Source organism: Schistocerca americana, chromosome 7 (genome assembly GCF_021461395.2).
Source record: "Schistocerca americana isolate TAMUIC-IGC-003095 chromosome 7, iqSchAmer2.1, whole genome shotgun sequence".
In the NCBI taxonomy this organism is placed as follows: domain Eukaryota; kingdom Metazoa; phylum Arthropoda; class Insecta; order Orthoptera; family Acrididae; genus Schistocerca; species Schistocerca americana.
This window is the reverse complement of record NC_060125.1, coordinates 533,042,612-533,068,326: the sequence shown is the minus strand read 5'-3', so window position 1 is coordinate 533,068,326 and position 25,715 is coordinate 533,042,612. Positions and strand designations below refer to the sequence as shown.

Below are 25,715 nucleotides of genomic sequence, written 5' to 3'. Positions count from 1 at the left end.
CACAGACACAAACACACACACACACACACACACACACACACACACACACATTACATATAATATAAAAATATATTGTAATAGTCCAATAAATTAATTATGTTCTTACTGTAGGAGCACTTGCAGTTTTTGCACATTCTTTCTTTCAAGTCTGCTGTACTTCACAAGGTCTAAAAGTTCTGCAGCTGAATAGAAGAAGTGATCTAATAAAAATGTCCTTAGGGATTTATAAAACAAGGACAATGAGGAAACACCTTTTATTTTGTATGTCAAACCATTCTACATTCCTATAGAACTATTTGTAGTGAAGGTTTTAAAGGCTGATATTATTACAGACTGGACATGAAATTCGTCTTTTTGCCTTGTATTATTTGTGTATACAGAGAGGTCCAGAAAAATGTAAACACTCTTTGATAGTCAATATTAATGGAACAAAATTATATACCATTATACATCTTGCCCCATTAGCAGCCAAACAACACCAATGCCACTGAACTGTTGACTGAACTGGGGCTGTCAGTGTTGTTGGTGTCTTAGCCACACAGGATGCCTCAATGGTTTCTTGTAACTCATCCAGTGTAGCTGGCTTCTTTTGATAAACTTCAGTTTTCAAGGTCCCCCTAGGTAGAAGTCAAAAGGTGCAAGGTCTGAAGATGATGGTGGGTACTCAACAGTTCCTCTTTGACCTATCCATCATCCAGGTAGCTTTTCATCCAAATAGGCTCTGACATCTCTGAGGCAGGGCACCATCTTGTTGTTGGTAAAATCTTTCATTTCAAACACCTCTCAGATGGCAGGTAAAATCAATGTTTGCAGCATATGAAGATACATCTCACCAGTTACAGTACCTTCAAAGAAGAATGGCCAATCAAACCACAACGACAGTCCACACCAGACATTAACACCTGGTAGATAAACATTTTTGCTCACTTGAACATGAGGATTTTCAGGAGCCCAGTATGCGCAGTTGTAGTGGTTTACAGCACATTTCAGTTTGAATTGTACCTCATCAGACCAGATAACTGTCCCTGCAAACCATACACCCTAGCAAAACATCACTTCAAATGACCCATAGTACTCCATCCTTCAATCTGGGTCACCCTCGTTCGTAGTGTGCAGCAACCTTGGAATGCACGCCATACACTCTGCAGCCCTCAGTATGGCCATATGCTTGATTGGATAACCCCACTGTCACATGCACCCAGCTTCACTGATTTTTGAGGTAATCTAGTAAAATGTTGCAACACAGCAGTACTGGAAGCTGGACTTGTTGATGTTTTTGGTCGGCCAAACCTTTCCTTATGCACTTCTTGAACAGTACCACTGGCTTCAAATTTATGTTGAATACAATAAAGTGTTATACATGTTGGTGGCTGAATTCCATACACATTATGCCATTGCAATTGCACCTCCATCATGTTTTCGTACTTCTAGTATCACTCAATGACAATCTTACTTCACTGACTGCTGCACTGTCATCTGCTAGAAAATTCACACCAAGATCTGTTGTGAAAACAGTGGCCTATGCTGCCATGCAAAATTGCAATGATGTGTCATTTTATTCCACTCACTCACTCACTCACTCACTGGTCATACCGGACTCGAGAGCCCATTACCGCAGCAACGTATTTTCGCCATCTGTCCCTGTCTTGGGCTATTTCCTTCCATTCACCTTCAATATCTAGGCTCCTCAAATCAGCCTTCACATTGTCCTCCCATCTATGCCTCGGTCTCTCCACAGGATGTTTTCCCTGTAAGTGCCCTACCAGTACTCTGCACACTGCCCTGTCCTCATCCATTCGAGGTACGTGACCCGCCCATCGCAGCCTACCTGATTTAATAATACTGATTATGTCAGGGCTTGAATAGAGTTCGTGAACCTCTTCGTTATGCAGTTTTCGCCACTCTCCACTAATGTCATCCCTTTTTGCTCCGAAAAGTTTCCTCAAAATTTTGTTTTCAAATACTTGAAACAGCTTTTCATTTTGCACAGTGCGAGACCAAGTCTCACACCCATACAGCATAACTGGTAGAATAATAGTTTTGTATATTCTAATCTTTAAATTCCTAGACAATATCTGTGATGAAAGTAATCTATTCAGTAAGAAGCAGCACGCATTTCCTGCCCGTAATCTCTTCTTCAGTTCGGATTCAATCTCATTTCTCGAAGTGATGTCCACGCCTAGATACTTAAACGTGTTCACTTTTTCAAACTGCATGTCTCCAACTCTTAACATTTCCTGATCTACTGCTGTTGGCATACTAGTAGTAACCAGGTATTTAGTTTTGTCTTCACTTATCCTTAGACCTACATCTTCACTAGCCTTGATTAATGCATTCGCATTTGCTGTTACAGATTCTTTCCTATCGTTAATGATGTTTAGATCATCTGCATACCCTAATATCTTAATATTTCCATTTAACTCCACACCCTCTGAATTATCTGCTGCCATTCATACAATATATTCTAGGACTAAATTAAAAAGTAGAGGAGACAGAGCATCTCCCTGCTTAAGTCCGTTCTTTATTACAAATTCTTCTGACTCCAATTTCCCCACACATACTCTACCTTTTGTGTTTTTCAAACTCGCTTCTATAAGTCTAACATACTTCTTTGTTATTCCAAGTTCCAAAAGAATTCTGTAAAATTTTGATTGCAATACTGAATCATATACTTTTTTTAAAATCTATGAAAAGATGATGAACTGGTTTATTGTATTCCCATTTCTTTTCCAAAATTTGAAGCAGGGTGAATATTTGGTCTATAGTTGATCTGCTCCTCCAAAATCCAGCTTGGTAATCCCCCACAATTTCATCTACATATGGTGTAAGCCTGCTTTGCAGAATATTCGAGAAAATTTTGGAACATACTGGTAATGGCGATATCCCTCTACAATTATTACAATCCATTTTGTTGCCCTTCTTAAAAATTGGGATCAGAATCGACTCCTGCCACTCTTCAGGTATCATCTCTGAGTTCCATACTTATAGTTATCACTTTGTGAACTACTTCCATCAATTTCTGTCCCCCATTTTTAACTAATTCTGCAGTTATGCAATCTGATCCTGGTGCTTTATTTTCAATTAGTTGATTGCATCTCTTACTTCCTTTAACGTTGGCTCAGGTATCTGGGGTTCTGCTATATGTATTTCGTATGCCTGCTCATTCCTGCTTCCTGATGTACATTTAATAGATGCTCAAAATACGCCCTCCATTTACTTAATATAGCACTGGGATCTGTCAGTATTCCCCCAGCATTCCCTCGAAGTGCATTTGTCCTAGCCTTGAACCCCTCCCTATACCCATCTATGTCAAGGTAAAGTTCCCTAATGTTTTTTGTTTTACTGTTTGTTTCCATTTTTTTAATTTGATTGTTCAAATAATCCCTCTTCTTTACCCGTAGCCTACGACCAACTTCCCTTCTCATGTTCAAGAACTCCTGTTGTTTTCTATCTCCCATTCTATCCCAATCTAATCGCGCTTTTCCCCTTTCCTCTACCAATTTCTTGCATTCCTCGTCAAGCCACGGTTTCCCCCTGTTCTTCTTAATTGTTCCTATTGTGACCTTCGCTGCCTCTTTGATATTATTCCTCACAGTGATCCACTGTTTATTTACATCCTCATCTTGATCTTCATGTGTCCTGAGAGCATCAAACCTATTTGAAATTTCTATCATGTACCTTCTTCTAAAGTTGTCATCATATAGCTTGTTAGTGTTGAACCTAACAAGTTCTGCATTGTGACACCTTGATGTTGCTGTAGATAGCCATTGGTGAACTTTGGCAACTACAAGAAAATGATCAGAATCGCAGTCTGCTCCCCTGAAAGTCCTAACATTTTCTATACTAGTGTGCCATCTCCAATCTACAAGAACATGATCAATTTGGTTTCGGGTGTGTCCATCCGGAGAGACCCAAGTTGCTTTATGAATGTCCTTCCTTTTGAAATATGTGCTCCCAACAATCATGTCTTTTGAAACAGCAAAATTAACAACCCTTGTGGCATTATCATTCAAAATGTTATGTAAACTTTCTTTCCCAATTGTAGTCCGGAATGCTTCCTCCTTCCCTATCTTCGCATTAAAATCACCTATGATTAATTTTGTATTGTACGAGGAGAACTCATCCCACAGTTGATCTAGTTCTTCATAAAAGCTGTCTTTAACAACCTCTTCAGTGTCCTCAGTTGGTGTGTGTACATTAATTACTACTAGTCTATTCCACCTGCCGGACAACACTGCAACTGATAGTCTGTCACTAATGAACCTTATATCTCTGATTGCATGAAGCACTTTTCTCTCTACTGCGAAACCTGTTCCGAAACTGTGAACTTCTGCACCTCCATAGAAAAATGTATAGTTACCCCTCTTTATGCTACCCTCCCCCTGCCACTGAGTTTCTTGAATAGCTGTAATGTCTACATTGTATCTATCTAATTCATCTAATAATGTCTGGCACATTCCTGGCCTGTTCAAACTTTTAATGTTCCATGTTCCCAACCTGAAAGTTCCTTTCGGCCTGAATCTCTTCGAAGTAGGTTCCGCCCGGCGAATGGGAACCTAGTTTACCTCCGGATTATTTTACTTCAAAGGGATCCATGCCCATTAATGTTGCTGTTTCTTGATGAATAGATGTGATAGTAAGAGAAGAAGAAACAGGGATGGTTCATCACACCATCGCCTGCTCCCCACTGGCCGTCCGAGACTGCTTATTTTTTGTATTCGCAGCTACCCTTCATATCTGAAGGATACATATCTGAAGGATATATATATCTGAAGGATAGGGAAGGAGGAAGCATTCCGGACTACAATTGGGAAAGAAAGTTTACATAAAATTTTGAATGATAATGGCACAAGGGTTGTTAATTTTGCTGTTTCAAAAGACGTGATTGTTGAGAGCACATATCCACATATCCTCGACCTGGGGACGTGCTGTGCCGTGGTGGTAGGGGCCCACAAGACAGGTCATTTTATTCCAAAGAGATTAACTATCAAAGAGTTCTACATATTTCTGGACCTGTTTGTGTTAAGGCTTTTGTTTATCTCTTTTAAATTCTTTGTCACATATTTACATGTTTCTAGAATAAAAATACAGAGGAGTTGGAGGACATCAAAGGCTTTTGGAAAAGGGGCCCTCAGGAATCAATTTGTCGTGCACAGTGGATTACTCTTATAACTCTTTTGTGGGTCAAGAAGGTGACTGAGCTAGCAGTTGTGCTACCCCAAAATATACCATAATCTCATACTGTAGAATGCTGTGGAACAGGGTAAAGTAAGCAATTTGAATGATGTGGAAGCCCTGTGAAAGTGGTTAAAATGAGAAGTAATGGAAGAGGCAATGGCTGGATTACTGAAGGAATTAGAACTTCTTGCCAGAAAAAATCTGCAATGAAAATAATTGCACAGCAGATGTGCACATGCACTACAAAGCATTCTCAAAAATTTTACAAAAGGTCATAAAACAGGCAAAAAATTGTACAATAAAGTTAAAGCAATGTTGGGAAAAATAAGAAAACTAATGACAATGTTGTCTTGTTATTACAGAATAAGTGCAACAGTAAATACATTCAGCAGCTACTTCATTGGAATAGCTTAAAATGTAACAAAAACTAACTCTATTGGAATTCAGCTGCCAGCAGGAAACAAGATCACAGCTGAAATTATCAATGTTTGAGGATGATGTGAGCAGGGAGGAAACAGTCAAATATTTGCAGATTTAAAAACATACTGAGCAGGAATTGATGGCATATCTAACAGAATCTTACAGCTCTCCCTCCAAAACATTATTGACTCACTCACTCATATACGTGACTGCTCATTAGAGATGGGCTTCGTCTCTGATAAGCTACAAAAATAATAAATTATGCCAATATTCAAAGCTGATAACAAAATTAAAGTCACAAACTATCACCCCATTACGTTAACATACTGTTTTCCAAACTATTGGAAAAAATTATGTGGAATAACCTAATAAAGTTTATGAACATAAATGGGGGTAGGGATGGAAGACGGAAATTGGCATGCCCTTGCAAAGGAACTATTCCAGCATTTGCCTTAAGCAGTTTAGGGAAGTCATGGGAAACCTAAATCAGGATGACCAGATGTGGGTTTGAACACTCATACTCCCAGATGTAAGTTTGTTAATCATTGTGCTACCTCATTTGGTATAAACTAAAACTGAATATTTGCCAGTTCTCAATGTGGTTTCCAAAGTAAGAAATGAACTGAGCATACCCACTATTCTAGAAGCCACTGATGAAAAACAGCAGGTATATATTTAGACTTAAATAAAGCTTTTGACATAGTAAACCACAGAACTCTCTTAAACAAACTTGAGTACTATGGCATTAGGGGATTAGCAAATGAATGGATTTTTTTGTTTCTCAGTAAGCGCAAGCAAGAAGTGTGCATTAGATATCCAACAAGAAGTGAACTCTGTTACAGATCAATTAAGTAAATGGTCAGAAATGAATCAGCTTTTAATAACAACAGGATAACAGTAGCAATAAATTTCCATAAGTATCAAAACAACAACCAGCTATCACAATCAACCAACGATGCATATTGAATAAAGAAGTAACAAAATTTTTTGGCATTTGGATTAGAAGTGACCTTAAGCAGGACAAACATATTGAACACATTAATGCCAAGCTGAACACAAGCTGCTATCTTTTAAGGACTCTAAAAGGATGCGTAAATGAATAGGCTCTGATTTCTGCCTGTTACACATATTTTAATGCACTTCTAAAATATGGACTCATATTCTGGGGAAATTTACGAGCAGCCCTAAAGACTTCCAGAATCCAAAAAAGACCCATTAGGATTATTGCAAGGAGCAGGGCTAGACAGTCATGATAATCAATATTTAAAACACAATCTTTCATTGCACACTAACGAATATTTTAATAAATGTAATTGGAAATGATAACAGAATTAGGAAAAATGGTGACTTACATCCATCAGAACACTAGATTAAAAGGTAACTTGCATTTACTCCCAGCCGATGCAAGTTTTTTTCAAAAAGGTGTCATCGGATTGCCACATTGTGCATTGCGGTTCATCACTCCACACAACATTTTTCCTGTGTTTAATCATCCAATGTTTACTCTCCTTATGGGTTGGTGTGGATAGATGTCTGCCAATTACACATTACAACCCTCTCCAACTGTCGGTGGTCTCAGTCAGTCAACAGATGAAGACAGCCTGTATGCTTTTGTGCTGTATGTGTCCCTTCACATTTCCAATTCACTATCACATTGGAAACAGTGAACCTAGGGATGTTTAGGAGTGTGGAAATCTCGTGTACAGATGTAAGACACAAGTGACACCGAATCACCTGACCACATTCGAAGTCCGTGAATTCCATGGAGCACCCCATTCTGCTGTCTCACGATGTCTAATGACTACTGAGGTCGCTGATATGGAGTACCTGGCAGTAGGTGGCAGCACAATGCACCTAATATGAAAAATGTATATTTTTGGGGGTGTCCAGATACTTTTGATCACGTAGTGTAGAATGCTCCTGTGATATGGTCCCACGATACTATGCGTACCAGTATCTGGTGAGATGACAAGTCCCTCTATATACTGTAAAAATGATCAAAAACCGACCAAATATGATCAGCTATTGGCTTATGTAAAATTAAACAGTGCTGGTCCCTCATTGATCTAAACAGCTCAATCAGCAGAAAGCATTGCATTATAAAACCAGATGGCAGCAAGCTTCACTTACAACTGCATGCATGCATGCTGGATTCTTGATGAAATAGTGTCATTGTGACTGAGTAGAACACCCACTCCGTGTAACATATTTTTGGAGGAGAAGAAGACTAAGACTGGATAATTTCACATACCTTGTTAGTATTGTGGCAAGTGATGGTAGTGCCAACAGGGTAATCAAAAGACTCAAATTCTTCAATCTAGTACAAAGATGTGTCTGGGATAAAAAGTCTCTCTAAGGGCTAAACAGACCATATTCAAAATTTCCTTTTGCCTATCATGTCCTACAGCCTGGAGGGCTGTCATAATCAAAAGACACAAAACTTAGCTACAAACTTGTGAGATGGAATTCCGTAGGTGTGCTGTACAAAATACAAGGAGAGGCCAGTCAGAAATAAGCACATAAGGAGAGACCTGCCAGAGGAAGGCACCTTGGATTAAAGGCTGAGTACAGTAAGACTTAAGTGGTATGGTAATGTGAAAAGGAGGCAGCATAACAAAATTCCCTGTCACTACTTGGAAAGGAATGTGCCATTACAAAGACCAGCTGGACTTCCAAGAAAGAGACTGTAGGACCAAATTAAAGAAGACATTGAAAGGAAAGAAAAAATATGGAATGCTGTGATGAGGGAGGAGATCTACCAAGATAGAAACAAATGGAAGCAAATCATTTGAAAACATCAATCCAGCTTGTTGCAAGGACTCCCTGATGATGTTAAGTTCCTTGGGGCCCAGCTTGGTAAATGGTTAAAACGGAATTAATACATAAACAAACTAATCTACCTGTCCCATCCTTTGTCAAACTACAAAACTACATACTCACACACACACACACACACACACACACACACACACACACACACACACACGCACGCACACACACACAGTGTAGAAAAGCCACCCACCGGACTATCTGTAAATAAATATAAATGGGAAACAGTTACCTATAAAAAGGACAAACATGGAAGTGCCACAGCAAAACCGATTGAAAAAAGGGACTTTCTTGTTGTTGGCGACTCCATACTGAAAAATGTTACAGCTCCAGGCTGTGAAATCGATGTTCATCCTGGAATCAGATCACATTAGATCAACAGACACTTTTAAATAATTCTAAATTTGTAATGAAGTGAAACTGAAAATGGAAATGAAAAAAGGACAAATACAAAGGTGTTTTCATTCATGTCGGAACAAATTCCATCTGGAAGAGCAGTGAGGAAGAAATAATCAGTGAAACACAGAACTTGATCTGCTCAGCAAAAAATGTGTTTGCAAACTCAAAAACTGTCATTACTGCAATTTTACACAGAAGGTAATTAACTGATACATACATAAATATGATAAACAGTGGAATCAGGGAACAGTGCGAAAAGCTGGGTGCAATTGTTGTAGGTTCAAATAAATTTGTAAGTGGTTAGTGTCTGGGAAAGGATGGGCTAAACTTGAATAGGTAGGTTCAATGACTTTCAGCAGAATGATTGTAGACATCCACAGAATGATTAAGAGCAAGGGAAACTGAAAACTTACAAAAGGGGTGAGAAAACAAAAGTGGTGATCCAAAATTGAAACTGTAAATATAATGGAACAACTGAGGCTCTTCAAAGTATAAACAAACTCAAAAGTTCTGTCTTGATGCATATTAATATAAATGGTTTAGCAAAAAAATGTCCAAATCTAGGTTACTCTAAAATTGATGAGCTGCAAGTTATACATTCTGAACTGCCAAACATAAAGGTAGTCTGCTTAAACGAACACTGGCTCACAAAAGAATGGATATATGTTCTAAATAAAATAAGTAATTTCAAACTTGCCAGCAGCTTTTGTAGAAAAAACAAATCTCATGGTAGCTCCTGTATCTTACTGCATACCTCCTTAAACTTTAAGGTGAAAGAGGAATTTAGTTATCTAAATGAAGAATGTATTTTTGAAAGCTGTTGTGTAGAGCTGTGTGATTTAAATACTGTGATAATATCAATTTACAGAATTCCTGGGAATTCTGCTGCTAAATTGTTCTTAGATAAATTTCAATATCTCCTAGGTAAACTTAAAAAATAAAGAAAGAAAAAGATTGTGATTGCAGGAGACTTCAACTTAAATACATTAATTGAAAGCAGTGACATTGAAAAATTTTGCGATTTAATCCAAAAATCTGGTTTCAAGTTAAACTTTACTATGTGCACTAGAGAAAACTTCCGCTCAGCAACCAGCAAATTATCAGTTTGATGATACAAAGAAGTTTTGCCTAGGTCTAGGGATTTCTGATCACTCAGCTTTGTTTATAGAGCTCCTCAAAATAAAGAAACTAAAACCTGAATCTTATATAAGAAGCAATTTTAGCAAAGAAAATTTAGAGTTTTTTGTGATAAGTTAAGTGTTATAAGCTGGCCTTTAGACCACTTTGATTCAGGCAAGAAAAATTTTGATAAATTTCTAAATTGTTTTTTGGGGGTTTTCAGTTAAACAGTTCCCCCAAAATCATATCAAAAGAGAGTCAGGAATAAATGGAATTGGATTACACCAGGCATAAAAATTTGAAGTGCCAGAAAAAGACAGCTGCACAATGAGTTCAAACTAAATAGAAACCCTAACTTTGTAATTTATGTTAAGCGCTATAAGACTATATTCAAAAAAGTGATACTGGCAGCAAAAAAACTGGCAAATATTATATTCATAAAAAAAACAAAGAAATAAAACAAAGACAGTCTGGTCTGTTGTGAAATCAGAGTTGGGAGTCAATGTTAAAAGTCAAGAAATTTCTCAAATTAGGTTTCAGGGTGATATTATTGTAAATCATGTTCAAATGTCAAACTGCTTCAATGATTTCTTTGCCAATATAGCAAAATCTGACGTAGACATGACAGCCCATCCGGACAATATGATTATTAAGCATAGAGATGACATACAAAACATTTGTTTTAAAAAATTCAGAAAAATCACTCAGAAAGATGTGGAAGACACAATATTATTATTAAAGAACAAAAATTCAGCTGGATTGGATGGAATACCTTGAATGGTAATCAAGGCAGTACACTATATTATTTCATACCCACTGACTACTACTGTAAACCAGTCCTTTGAACATGGATCTTTCTCAGATGTCCTGAAATATGCAGAGATTAAGCCATTACTTAAAAATGGATCACCAGGAGATATGGGAAACTACTGGCCTACCGCTCTCCTTCCTACTTTTTCTAAAATATTTGAGAAACTTGTGGCAAAACAACTAGAAAACTTCCTTACAGTAAATGACATTACTTGTAAAAATCAGTTCAGTTTTCAAAGAGGAAAAAGCACCATAAATACCATCAGAGAATTTACAGAAAAAGTAAGCACATCACTAGACCAGGGTACAAAAGTCTTAGGAATATTCTGTGATCTAATGAAAGCCTTTGACCCAGTGAACCACTCATTATTACTTCACAAAGAGCTATGGGATCGAAAATACTGCATTACAGTGGATCAACTCTTATTTGACAGAAAAGAAACAAAGAGTTATTTTAACTTCAAATTCAGTTACCTACCACTCCGAATGGAAAACAATTTCCCAAGGAGTTCCACAGAGTTCAATACTGGGACCTTACCTGTTCTTCTTGTATATAAATCATTTATCACTGATGCTCATTCAGTCTTGTTCACAGATGACACATCAGTCCTGATGGCAAATGATACAATAGAAGAGATTCCAGATACCAGAATGAGATTTTCACTCTGCAGCGGAGTGTGCGCTGATATGAAACTTCCTGGCAGATTAAAACTGTGTGCTGGACCGAGACTTGAACTCGGGACCTATACCTTTTGGTGGCAATCGCTCTACCAACTGAGCTACCCAAGCATGACCCATGCCCCGTCCTCACAGCTTTACTTCTGCCAGTACCTCGTCTCCTACCTTCCAAACTTGACAGAAGCTCTCCTGCGAACCATACAGAACTAGCACTCCTGAAAGAAAGGATATTGCGGAGACATGGCTTAGCCACAGCCTTGGGGGATGTTTCCAGATTGAGATTTTCACTCTGCAGCGGAGTGTGCACTGATGTGAAACATCCTGGTAGATTAAAACTGTGTGCCAGACCGAGACTCGAACTCGGGACCGAGTTTTAGTCTCGGTCCAGCACACAGTTTTAATCTGCCAGGAAGTTTGAGACTCCAGATAGTACAGAAAATGTTCCGGGGAAAATGGAATCCTGGTTCCATAAAAATGGACTAAAGCTCAATGTCACTAAGACCCAGATAATGCAATTTGTCTCTAAATTGTCAGCAATATGTCCTGTACAAATAGCCCATAATAATCAACTGATGACAGACGTGAGCCATGTGAAATTCTTGGGCCTATACCTTGATAAGAGCTTTTGTAATGTTTATTTTATCTGGTGCCACTCATGTGGACACAAGAAAGACAGTCTACCACAGTTATTTTGAATTTGTTATTCGTTTTGGGATAATTTTCTGGGAAACTCTAGGAGCAGAACAAGGCTACTAATTCTTCAGAAGAAAATCATTAGAAACATGTGTGCTGTGCACAAAAATGAGTCATGTTGTCCACTGTTCAAGAAATTAAAAATAAGAAAAATTATTTCATTGTACATTTTTGAAATTTTGATTTTTGTATATAATGATCAACATAATCTTGAAAAGTTTCATTTTAAGCATAGCTATGGTACTCACCACAAGGAAAACTTCAAAATCCCTTCACATCACTTAAAGCTTTATGCTCAGACACCACTGTACATGGGGCCAAAAATATATAACAAATTAAAAGGAAGAAACAGTGAGCCTTGTTTTGCTGAAAAGTTTACTCCAAAATATTTTAATAGAGAAATGTTACTACACCATTGAAGAATTTATGAAAGACAGTCTGACCCTTTGAACAATAAACATCTATAGCTAATATTGCAGTGTTGTCTGTGTACAACAAAGGAAATTGGTAAACTGTTAATTTATAGTAAATATTGTAGTGTTGTATTTATTGGCATTATTCTTAAAATAGTGTAAAAAGAATGTCTGTAAATCATTACACATTATATTTTTGCTAAAATGGCCATGTCTCTCGTACAACAGACCATATGATCTGTACAATGTATGTAATGAGACTAATAAATCACATTTTACAGCCCCACACACACACACACACATCCAATTGTTGATCAAAAGATGGGTGTGTTAGCTATTATTTTTCCACTACCTGTTGTCTTCTGGAATTACCTTCTGACATAGTGCACCTAAAGTGAATAAAGTATTTATTCATCTGGAACTATTAGTATAAACAAATGTAAAGCAGATAATTTCACAACTTGCAGAGCACTTTTCAAGAGTCTTAATTTTTTGTATTGACTTACCAATACATTTACTCCTGAACTACAGCAATAATGAAATTAGTTATACAGAAAAGATAGCCCAGATCTTCAATTAACATTTCCTATGTGCCACTGAGCATGAGCTGTAGAGCTGGTCTGCATGAGGAGATGGATATTCTCAAACAGGAAGCTCCAAACACTCTTGGTGAAATAATATTATCTCCTATAACTAACTGAGAACTTATGAATAATATTGTGTCATTAAAAAATTGTCCTTGGGCAAGCTACTGAAACATTGCTCTAGTGAAATATGTAGGGTACTGACCCATATACTTAGCTCAGCAATACACCAAGATGTCAAGAACGAAATATGCCACTGTAGGCCTCTTGCAGAGGAAGGGGGAGACTCTTACAGGCCAATTTCACTTCATATAGTGTTTTCAAAAGTATCTGAAAAGTTGTAACATGCTAGGATTGACAAACATGTTGAAATATTCAGTATTTTAAATACAGTAAAAGACAATTTGGTTTGCAAAGAATATATTGAGTAGATGGTAATCTTCATATTTTTGGAAGGTATTTTAGAGTCCCTGAACAAGACTAGTTCACTAGTGGGTACATTCTTGATCTGACTAAAACCTTCCATTGGATTGGTCAGCAACTATTATTGGAGAAAGCCCAGCAGTGTGGCATCGGGAACCCATTAAGTAATCTGATAAAATTCTGTCTCACAAACATAAAGAAAATTTAATTTTGGAAACTGTGGATTACAAATCAGGAGTAACTGTCACATCAGACAGGGGTATTATTTATCACAGACTCCCACAAGGTTCTATCCTGGGTCTTTTATTGGTTCTGATGTATGTTAGTGTTCTGCCTGCACCTGTGAATAGTGTTGAATGCTAATTTAACATGTTAGCTGATGGTAATAGTACAGTAACTGAAAATCTGTCAAATACAGAATTACGAACAACATTTTAGCAAAAGTCTGTAACTAGTTTACTGTTATCTCACTTTCTGGCAGCCTAAACAAGACAAATGCACTTTAGATCATGTCACAAACACCAAGAGCAGTGCACAGTGACATTCAAAAACCAGCAGTTACAAAGCAATAAAAACACCAAGTTCCTGGAAGTTCACTTACTGTTTGACTGTGAACTAAACTGGAAACATTACATTCAACATACTGGGAAGAGATTGAGCTCAGCACCTTTTGCACTGAGAATGCAGTTATACTGAAGACCAAACAGTCACTAAGGCAGCTTATTTTGTTTATGTACATTTTTATTGTGTCATACAGAATTATTTTGTGCAGGAACACTCTTCTTCTATAAAAAAAAAACTCTAAGTCAGAAAAGAGTGATTACAGTTATATGTAGAGTAAACACAAGAATCTTCTGTCACTGCTATTTAGCCAACTGTGAAACTTTAGTATTGCTACTCACTTCAGTTGTTCTCTACTATTTTTTGGCTATAAAGAACCACAGTATCTTTGAACACAACTCAGCATCTCATCTGCATAACACTAGTCATAGGAATGATCCTCTATAATTAAAAATCTATACCTATTGCAAAGAGATGAAGTAAGCTGGTACAAAAAATTTTAACCTCCTTGTCCCTGAGGTTAATGACTTAGGGAATAGTGAATCCTTTTTTTAGAACCAAACACTGCCAATTTCTCTTGAATAACTCATTCTACACAATAATTGGATTTTATTTCGTATTCCATAGGTCCAAATGTGTTGGGATCACAAGCATGTAGAATGAGTCAGTTTTTAAAAAATACAGTATGATAATCTTATAGCATAAACAAATATTTGAGTACATAGTTATATAAAAAATTATACAGTAAAGACTTTGGACATCAATACAGAAAAAAGACAATACATATGGTGGGTTTATTTCAATAGTAGTACAAGTCCATTACCTACACTTTTCTGCCTATAATGCTTCTGCAGTTAATGATCCAAACAAACAGAAAGAAAGGTTCAGCTCTAGCAAGAAGCCATATGCTAGGATATTTCTGGTATATCAACTGCAGATTTTTCAGTGTTCATTTAACTTTAGGACTCTGTAACTCACAATGAATAAAAATGGACTTGTACCACTATTGAAATAAGCCCTTCATATTTTCTTTAAGCACTATAGGAAAACAGACACAGAGCACACACAGATACAGACCTCAAGTCAAATAACATTCTTAGTGGCATTATGTCAACTCGTATTATATAATTAAAATTTTACAATTTATTTATTTATTTAAAAACTCATCTAGACTGTAAAAAGCTTTTTGTAACAGAAATATTTTTAGCGCTTTCTTAAACTTACTCTTGTTATGGATCTCTGTCTTTATTTCAGGAGAAAGAGCATTGAAGAGTTTTGTTCCAGTGTAGGGACACCCTTTTGCACCAAGAACAAATTTCTATGCTTGCTGTGTATGTCATTCTTCCTCTGTGTATTATGTTCATGATAATTACTGTTTGGTTGATGTATCTCTATATTTTTACAGACAAAACACATGAGAGAAAAGATATATTGGCATGTAGTTGTGTATATTTTAAGCTTTTCAAATCTATTTCTACATGAGTCTCTCAAGTGCAATCCACATATAACTCCTAAAGCTCACTTCTGAGCAATGAACACTTTCCTTGCTTATGGCTGGTTCCCTAAAAAAATAATGCTCTATTCAACGAGTGAGTGAAAATAGCTGTAGTGTGCCACTTTTGCAGTGTTAGGTTCAATACATGAAGCGACTACCCGTAAAGCATAAACTGTGGAGGTAAGCCTCTTACAGAGATCTATTATTATGTGAAGACCAGTTCATTTCTGTTTTTGTACAGAACTGAATAAAGCTGGTCATACTGGAACTTAATGAGAGACCATTCACCTTGAACCAATTAACCACGTCTGAGAGTCTGCAATTAATGGATTCCTCAAGATTATTATCTGTTCTACTACTCATAAAAATTGTGGTATCATCAGGAAATAATGTAAATTTACACAGCAGGCTTGTACATGATGGTATATCATCTATAAAAATCAGGAATAATAGTGGCCCAAGAATTGAGCCCTGAGGCACTCCACATGTAACAGGACTCCATTTGGAATGTGAGGAAATATCACATACTCCACCTGAGCTATTCAAGACAATTTTTTGTTTTCCATCTTGGAGATACAACTGTAGCCAATTGCCTGCAGCACCACTTAATCCTAATAATTTTGCTTTTTGCAAGAGAATCTGGTGATCAACACAGACAAATGCTTTAGACAAATCACAGAAGACGCCAAGTGGTAGAATAGTTTCATTAATGGTTTCTAGGACTTCATTTGCAAGTGCTTAGATTGCATCTTCTGTTGAACGGCCCTTTTGAAAGCCAATTTGGGTCTTGCTGAGAACTCGACTCCTCATGAGATGATCAGTAATTCTTACATGTATTAGCTTTTCCAGAATTTTAGAGAATGCTGTCAGCAAAGAGATAGGTTGATAGTTAGTTCAGTTTTATGACCTTTTTGTACATGGGCTTCACAATGGCATACTTACGTCTACTGGGATCAACACCTTTCTGAAGGGAAGCATTGAAAATGTGACAGAGAATGTCCCTTATCCACACACAAGAATATTTCAATAAATTACTAGAAATATTATCAACCCCTACAGAGTTCTTACTTTTTAGAGGCATGATAATTTTGTGAATTTCACCTACAGTGACAGGATTAAGGTGCATTTCTGAAATTGTGTTTGAATATCCAGCTTGACAAAGAGTTACAGCTTCATCATCATTGGGCTTGCAACCAATTTGTTGAGTTACTGATGGGAAGTGTTTACTAAAAATCTCAGCCACACCTTTGGGGTTATCTACTAGGGTACCTTCATATCTGCTTTTATTTACATCTTCTTTGCTTGTTGTATCTCTTCCTGTTTCTTTTTTTACAATGCTCCAAATTGTTTTTATGTTATTACTCGAATTATTTATTTTCTTCTCATAATAAAGGGCTTTTGATTTCTGTATTAGTCTGTTTAAAATTTTACAGTATAATCTATAGTGTTCCCATTTTTCTACATCTTTAGATAATCTTATTGCAGCATAAGTTTTCCTTTTGGTTTTACATGACTGTTTTACATCTTTTGTAACCCAAGTCTTACTTACAAGATTAGAAGCACTGTTTCTGACCCATTTCTTTGGAAATATTTCTTCAAAAAGAGCACAGAATCCATTTATAAAACAGTTAAATTTAGTATCAGCATTATCAAGGCTACATACTAAAGACCAATCCATTTGGTGCACCCTATGGTTGAAAGTTTCTTTTGCCTCTTCATTCATTACTCTTATGAATTCCCATTGAGGAAATTGTTTTTTGAACAGATTAACATCATAAAGAGTGAGAATTTGTTCATCATGATCTGAAATCTCACTTATAACTTGCCTGACAGTATAATTCTGATGTCTACTTACATCTAAAAAAATGTTACGTATCATAGTTTGGGACTCGGATGTAATTCTTGTGGGGAAGTTTATTACCAATATCAGATTATATAAGGTCATCACAATCTAAAAGTCACTTTTATTCTTATTTTCTGTCATAAAGTTTATACTGAAATCACCTAAAACTACAATATCCTTTGCTTTTGCAAGTAACCCTGACAGCAGGAGTTCCATTATATGTAGAAAAGTATTTGTCACCTGAAGGTGCCCTGTAGACAGCCAACACTATTTAAATAGCTTACTGGTTTGTTGCCGGGTGACGTCGTCGACCACCACCAATATTTCGACAGGAGCACACCCTCCCATTCTCAAGGCACAACTGCAAGAGAATGGCAGGGTGTGCTCCTGTCGAAATATAGGCGGTGGTCAACGATGTCACCCGGCAGCAAACCGGTAAGTTATTTGAACATTCAATTCGCTGGGAAAAATTAAGGTGTCACAGCCAACACTATTATTGTGTAGAAATTAGTTATTATTTCAGCTGCACATGCCTCAAATTGCTGTTCCACAATATTTCTTAATATATATAGCTTTGTATGCTACACTATTCTTAACATAAATAGCTACTCTACCTTTGTCTTTACTTTCCCTGCAGTAGTATGACACTAAACTATAACTTATTATAGATGGCAAGGCACATTTGTCAGTAACATGGTGCTCAGTTAAGCACAAAATCTGAGCATTATTTACATAATACTTTTTGTGAAAGAATGCTTAACAGCACAAAAAAAGTTACAGCTAAACGATCTCACGATTGTCACTGTCAATATGAGTATTTTATGTAGAGCAGGGTATTTTCATTCAGTCATTATGCAGTGCGGTTATGTAGTTTTACTGTATAAGCATTGCTGAACATATTACCTGTAGTATGACAACAGCTATCCCTGTAAAATGTTCTGAAAGTGTCACCATGAAAGAGTGAAGATGATAATCTGTCAAATGTTAATAGACGTATTTTATGTAAATCATGTTATTTTCATTTAGATGCAGTTTAGTGTCTGTATATACGCAGTTTTACTGTACATTTTATCACTGAACTGATTTCCCAGTTGTATGACAACAACTATGTCTGTTTCTTAAATTATACTTTTGCACTAAAATATAGGAGCAATCCACACAAATAAATTGTAGTAATATAATTGAATTTTCACTTAAATAAGGAGGTTTTTAGCTTCCTCATAAACATGCTGGTCTGTTTATACTGAAATTTTATCTGATTACACAAATCACATGTAAAATGTTCAAATGTTAATGGACTCTGTTCTATTCACTGAGTTCAAAAGTGTTTACGCTTCTATAAAATTTCTGTAAAATTATTTTGTTCTGTTGTAGAAATTATTACAAATCAAACAGAAATTGTGAAATAGATTTATTTATTAATTAGTTATTTACTTAGCATCCTTGTATCTCATCATTATAAAAGTGATATAGGATTTGTCATACATTGCCTTACATAGAAAATAGGACATGAAAAGACTTACAATTATATGACCATAAATAAAATATTATTACATATAAGATGAAACCATATGCATAACAACATTCATATTATGCTAAATTAGAATAATAGATGAATACAATTTAGTTTTCAATGAGTATTTTGGGTCATTACGATGAAGGAAATAAGCTACTGTATATTCAATGCTGGTGATTTAATTATTCCTTGACACTATAAAAACTCTTGCTAATTAACATTTTTTTTAAATTCTTTTTTGAATATGTGGAATTTTAGTGTACTTTTAATTTCCTTTGGTAGTGCACTAAATACGATTTTTGGCTGATAAAGAACACTTTTTTGATACATAGGTTTTGTGTGACTTTCTCTATGAAAGTTGTCTCTATTTCTCGGTTTGTAGTTGTGAACTTGACTGTTTAACAAAGAATGTTCCTGATGTGCTTCATAAAACATATACTTTCATAAATATAGATACATGGTTGAGTCATGATTTGTAGTTCCTTCAAAACTTTTTTGCATGATTCTCTGTGTGTCATACCACTCGAGTGTTTGGCCAAACTGGTATTCCCCAAAAATATGATACCATATCTTAGTGCGCTATGAATGAGTGCAAATTATGAACATAACACTGCATCAACACTACAGGAATTTTTAGTATTCTAAGAACATAACAATACGGGCTTAATTTTTTGTTTAACATTTCTGTTTGTTTCTTGTTTAACATTTCTGTTTGTTTCTCCCACATTAAATATTCATCTAGCCATAATCCTAAAAATTTAGAGTGGGGGGGTTTGCTCTATCTTACACTGCCCAAGTCTTACAGTTAGGTCAGATTTTACTTTGTTTGTTATATGTCTGAAGTTCATCCAAACTGTTTTTTTTTTTTTTTTTTTTTTTTTTTGTCATTAACAATTAATTTGTTGTTTGTAAACCACATGTTTGCTTCTTCTGTGACTATTGTGCTCTCTCCAGTAAGTCAGTTTCATTTGTAGCTTTGACAAATATACTGGTGTCATCAGCAAACAATACTGCATCTGCTGTTGATAAATGGCTTGGCAAATCATTTATAAATATTAAGAACAGCAATGGCCCCAGTACAGAGCCCTGCAGCACACCATACCTGACTCTTTGGTATGCCGATGAGTAGACTTTCCCCGCATGCTGTATCTCTACCTTCTGATACCTATTAGAAAGATAGGATTTGAACCAATCATGTGCTACTCCATGAAACCTGTAGCAATATAGTTTCCCGAGCAGTAAATTATGGTCAATGACAATGAAAACCTTAGACAAGTCCAAAACGAGGCCACAGTTTAATTCATTTTTGTCTACTGAATTTATGATCAGTTTTAAAAAAGTTATAAATTGCTGTGTCAGTTGACCTATTTTTCCTAAAACCGTTTTGCCCTTTAACTAGAATTTGATTTTTACTAAGAAAATGAGACAGTCTTTCATGCATTACCCTTTCAATTACTTTTGAAAATCCAGATAACAATGATATTGGCCAGTAATTGATAACAGCATACTGGTCACCCTTCTTATAAATAGGCTTGACAGTCGATTTCTTTAGTTTTTCTGGGAAGACTCCTGTGCTAAATGACATGTTAATCATGTTAGCAAGTGGGTAATCTATGTATCTTGCACTGTTCTTTATTACTTTGTCTGGAATCCCACCACAACCACATGTCATTTTATTTTTTAACTGATTTAAGGCATTTTGTACCTCTAATGCAGTAACAGGGTATAGAAACATGGTGTTATCATTCATTGGTAGTTGCGCTCTGGAGTTGAAATCACATCTTCCTTGAATTAGTTTTGTTGTGATATTTGTGTAATGTGTGTTGAATATGTTGGTTATCTGTAGTGAGTCCTCAACTGTTTTTCCTTCACTTTTAATTACAAGAATGCTGTTTTTACTTTTTTGTTTACCTATGCTCCTATTTATTACCTCCCAGGTTTTGTAAGTACCTTCCCTGATATATGAGTCATTATTTAGTTTCTTAGCCGCTATTATAACTTTTTTATATACTTTCCTGTAAATTTTCACATATGGTTTTAATGCAACAGTATTTTTTGCAGATTTGTTTAACCTTCGCAGAGTGTCTGCGGATTTATTAATTCCCTGTGTTACCCATGTCTTTGTTTTGGTTTTAATTTTGACTCGTTTAATAGGAAATGTGATATCATAACAATGCCAATAATTTGCTAGGAATTACTCAAATTTTTTATGTACATCACAGGTTGATTCTGTGTACCAAGTTATACTTTTTAACATGTGATTAAAAACCCTTATGCTGTCTTCATTTACAAATCGTTTCTCTCTGTATTTTTCATATACCATTGGATCCTTAATAGATATATTATATAATGTTAATGTGACTGCCTTATGAGCCAAGAACCTCGTCTCTATTACTTCAGTGATATGCTCACATTTATTCTTATTGACAAATACTGGATCAATTATTGTTTCAGACTCATTAAAACATCTGTTACTGTTGCTGTCATATTATAAGATAAGAACAGATTGGTCAGTTGTTGTTGTTTACTGCAGTTAGTTTTAAAATTAACATTAAAATCTCGAAGGACAATTGTAATTGTTAATTGCTGTTTGAGTTGATTTACCAACATTTCAAGGTTGTGGAGAAAAGAAGTAAAATTCCCTGATTGTGATCTACATATGCACACAATAATTGATTGAAGTTGCATTTTAAAAAATCCAAGTATTATTAATTGCATGTAATTATAAAGAAACTGATCAATTCAGTCTTTTGAAAGAGTTATTGCTTCTGACCAATAATGGTGTTAGTATTTGATAATGAATAACATTGTGATTTCAGTCATGCAACAATGAGACTGACCTGAAGAAACTGGGCATAGGAGAAATGTGATCAATTCCTGCTTACATATGTTTACTCTACTGAAGAGAGACATCACCCACATTGTGAATAATCAATTAGTATTATGCACACTATCTTAGATACATATTTTCTTGAAAAGTTGTTCCAGATGCTATAGAAGTACAAGTGGAAAATTTGGAAAGATAATACTCAATACTCTGATATTTATATGAAGTCATTAAAGGCATATAAAGGATAAAATCAATTGCACTATCATAAAAATAACAAGAGAGTAGCAGTTAAAGGAAGAAAAATATAAGGAAAAAATTTATCTCACTGTCATATTGTAATATGAGTAATGACTGAAAGAAGTAAGTTTGTGGTGCCTTCAAAAGGGTTAAATGTAATCCAATATTGAAATAACACTATATGTAATTGTGTCATGTAATTAACTGAAAACATTAGCAAGGAAATGCAAAGAAACGTGAAGTCACATTTCTTGTCTTAACAGTTTAATTATAAGAGCATAAACTAAAGCAAGTATTATAGGTACTTATGTTTGGGTAGCAGCAAAATTTTAAAGAATAGTGAATATGTTATTTTTAATGGTTCTGTTGAAAATTCAGTTCTTGAGTATTTGTATTTAACTTTGATGAAACAGCTACAAATTAAGAAACAAGCCTAGCTGATATTTATTTCAGTACCATACTTACTGTAATTTTTTCACGCAATCTTTAGTTGCTGAAACTTCTTTTTTCACTTTATGTTGACCATGTGGTTGCAGTGCATAGTGTATGAAAAGACTTATTTAACCCTTTTCAAAGCGTACATATACACTAATAAGTTGTTACACTAAGCATTATAATTTGATTTAGCATAAGAAACACAATGATCACAAGTATTATTGTTATGCAGTCTACAGTATTCAGTTTGTAGTCACTGAGTCTTCCCACATGTGTGACAAAAAATATCTATAAATAACATTTCCTCCCTCCCACTCTTAAGACCAGTTTGTGACAGAAATAGAGCAGTAAAACAGTTTGCTTCAGTAAAGTTGTTGATGTCAGTAATCAATGTACACAGAAACATTTTAATGTAAAAATACAGTTATTTGACCCATATTAGGCTATGCCATGTAGAACACAGGAATTTTGTTCTAATTTATGCTGTTGATGTGAAACTACACACTCAGGCCATGATGGGATATTGGATAAATCAATGAAGATGTATGAATAAAATATGCCTTACTTGATAACTAAAGGAACTTGCTTTAACATGAAGAAGCTTAAAACAGGTATACAACGACAGAACAAATTGCAAGAGCTCTCAAATCTATCTCTGTATTTTACAACTGTTAGATAAAATTACTTATATTATTTGTTTTCCAAAAATAATACATGATACTCCCAAGAGACATATTGTTCTTGTGTACTCAGTAGGCTTAAAATTTTAATGTGTGCAGAAACTAATACTTTTACAGAAGCTGTTACTGTTGTTTCGGAATGTTTTTGGACTTCCACTAAGACATACATTTGCTAACATCCCCTTTCTATATCTGACAGTGTTTACGTTATAACTGGGCTTCTTCTATGAGAAGTCTTCATCTAATTTTGCATGCTAAGACCAAGTTACATTTTTTGTTATTAAATTTAACTTTATTTTCCAAGATATTTAGCTTCTTACTGTGGCAAATGACTGAAGACTTCCTTGCTGATGTAGCATCACCATAGACTAACAGTTACTGTTTACTGTACAAGTGCAAGCTTACTTACAGTATACATGGTTTTTTGTACTGATAATTGTGATTTACAAACCTAGAGGCCAGATACACAAATTACTTACAAAAGATATGGCTATTAAGAAAAACCTTTAATTTGTTTCTAATCTCTCTAGATCCCCTATTTATTGCTTTACATAATCTTTATTCTGAAGGGCATATCTCAGTTTATTGTTATTTTGAAGCCTTAAGATGGTGTCATTTAAATGAATATGTGAATGAGAAACTTCTTGTGGCTTACTTACCAATGTGGCAGCAATAATGAAGTATTACTTTTTATGTACAATGAAAACACGCATAGCCGGTGTAATTAAACTTCCATTATAGAAATATCTTCAGATGTAAAGTACATTTTGTAATTTTATACCACATGGTTTAATTTCATATTCAGCAAATGAAGGTAAGCTTGATGACTGCAGTTTAATTTGTTGCCTATTTGAACATAAAAGCATATTATAAATGATATTTCACTTAGTGAAATCCAGTAAGTTTTAAGCATAGCATCCATACATCATTATATTACTTTTTAAATGTAAAAGATGGCATCTTTTGTAAGATTAAGATTTATGTTATTATCTGTGAACTGATAAGAAACCGATTTAGGCATTGGCTGTCCCTGGTGTGGTTGAATTTAGTCCTTGCATTACTATACTTGTTCAGTTATTATTTCATTCATTCATTCTTTCATTTGTTCTGTAGATACCATCATGAAGGAGAACCTTCATGCACATGAAATAAGACAAGCTATACATTCACAAAGGCTGGCAACAGTGAAAAACTCAACCAGCACAGTGTATGAATGATAAACTATCACTACAAGTGTACTGCTAATCCCCATCCCCTGTGAACCATGACCTTTCTGTGGTGGGGGTGGCTAGTGTGCCTAAACAATACAGATAGCCATACCATAGTTGCATCCAAAATGAAGGGGTATCAGCAGAACGGTCAGAAAAACTTGTGGTTCCTGAAGAGGAGCAACAGTCTCGATTATTAACTGATTTGACCTTGTAACATGGCCTTGCTATGTTGGTACTGCAAACAGCTGTATGTAAGGAAAAACTACAGCTGTTATTTCCCCCAAGGGCATGCAGCTTTCCTATAGCATGGAGAGATGCATCAAACTATTCTTCAGAAGTGAATATCACAACATATTCTGCTGTACATTACTTGTGATTAAACGGACTAACTTTAGCATAAAATAATCAGTAAATGCGACCAATTGGCCAAAAGGTATTGCTTCCTCAGTTACAATAATTGGCTGTTGTTTGTCTACTGTCATTAGATCAGTAACTGTGTGATCATATTGACATAAATAAAGAGAACAGTTAGTTGCATGCTTTAAGAATAGAGGCTTATTTGAAATAATTATTCTTGCTTATTATAGACTTAACATGAATCTTAAACTATAAATCTAGATAATTAGATAATTTGTTAACCAAGTCAACATCAAAATTTTTAGACAGTCTCGTCAAGACTTCATTTATTTGCTCCTTTGTTTATATTTATTAGCTCTTTCTGTATCACTATATGATTAACAGTTACTTGAATACTGTAATACTGTTATCATCATTTGGTGATTACAGGCCTGAAGAATGTGTGTTGCCTTATCAGTGTACTGGCTTCTTCCAACTGCTTTAAACAGTCTACATGGTTAAGCTGTTTTGCAGCTCACCCACCCAACACAATCTTGGACTTCCAAGCAGACGTTCGATAACAGCTACTGCAACTCCTCGTATACTATTTGGTTGTTTTTGTCTACTACATCATATCAAGCATTTGTGAGCTTTACTGATATCTGAGAACACTATTGGCTGGATGTATAATGGATAGGTTAGAAAAAAAATCTATTTAATATCAAATCAAACAATGGAAAATCCAGGATGGAATGTAACAATGTGTCTGAATTGCATTTGCGTGTGTGTGTGTGTGTGTGTGTGTTTTACTGGCCAAAAGCTTTATTTGTGACAGTCTTTTTGTTGTGTCTATCTGTGTTATTTAATATCATAATTAGTGTTAAAGAGAAATTACATTCCTGAGTCCAGGTATTTTTGTACGTAGAAGGAATGTCTCATTAGACACCCCATTAATTTATTTTGGATTATATGTGGACTTCCTGTTTCCTGCCTGGTATCTGTAGGCACATTGTTTATAGATTTTT

General features: G+C 35.5%; 1 protein-coding gene and 1 long non-coding RNA gene across 5 annotated transcripts in view; one reads left to right on the top strand and one right to left on the bottom strand.

Moving 5' to 3' along the window:
* Window positions 1–23,819, bottom strand: part of LOC124621892 (SET and MYND domain-containing protein 4-like) — a 139,603-nt gene extending 115,784 nt beyond the window's left edge. Inside the window, exon 1 of one of the 4 annotated variants that reach the window (XM_047147368.1) lies at window positions 23,803–23,819. Coding sequence is in view for 1 of the 4 variants with exons in the window: in XM_047147365.1 (XP_047003321.1) it covers window positions 21,802–21,818 (17 nt within the window). In the remaining 3 variants the exon portion in view is untranslated. Of the gene's footprint in view, window positions 1–13,328; window positions 13,459–21,801; window positions 21,931–22,493; window positions 22,731–23,802 lie in introns of those variants that run through there. The other 3 variants (XM_047147366.1, XM_047147365.1, XM_047147367.1) reach the window with 3 other exon arrangements.
* LOC124621894 lies at window positions 22,796–24,565 on the top strand. Its single transcript, XR_006980584.1, has 3 exons — window positions 22,796–22,842; window positions 22,973–23,074; window positions 24,257–24,565. It is a non-coding gene; the product is annotated as an uncharacterized LOC124621894 (long non-coding RNA).
* The last annotated feature ends 1,150 nt before the right edge of the window (window positions 24,566–25,715 follow it).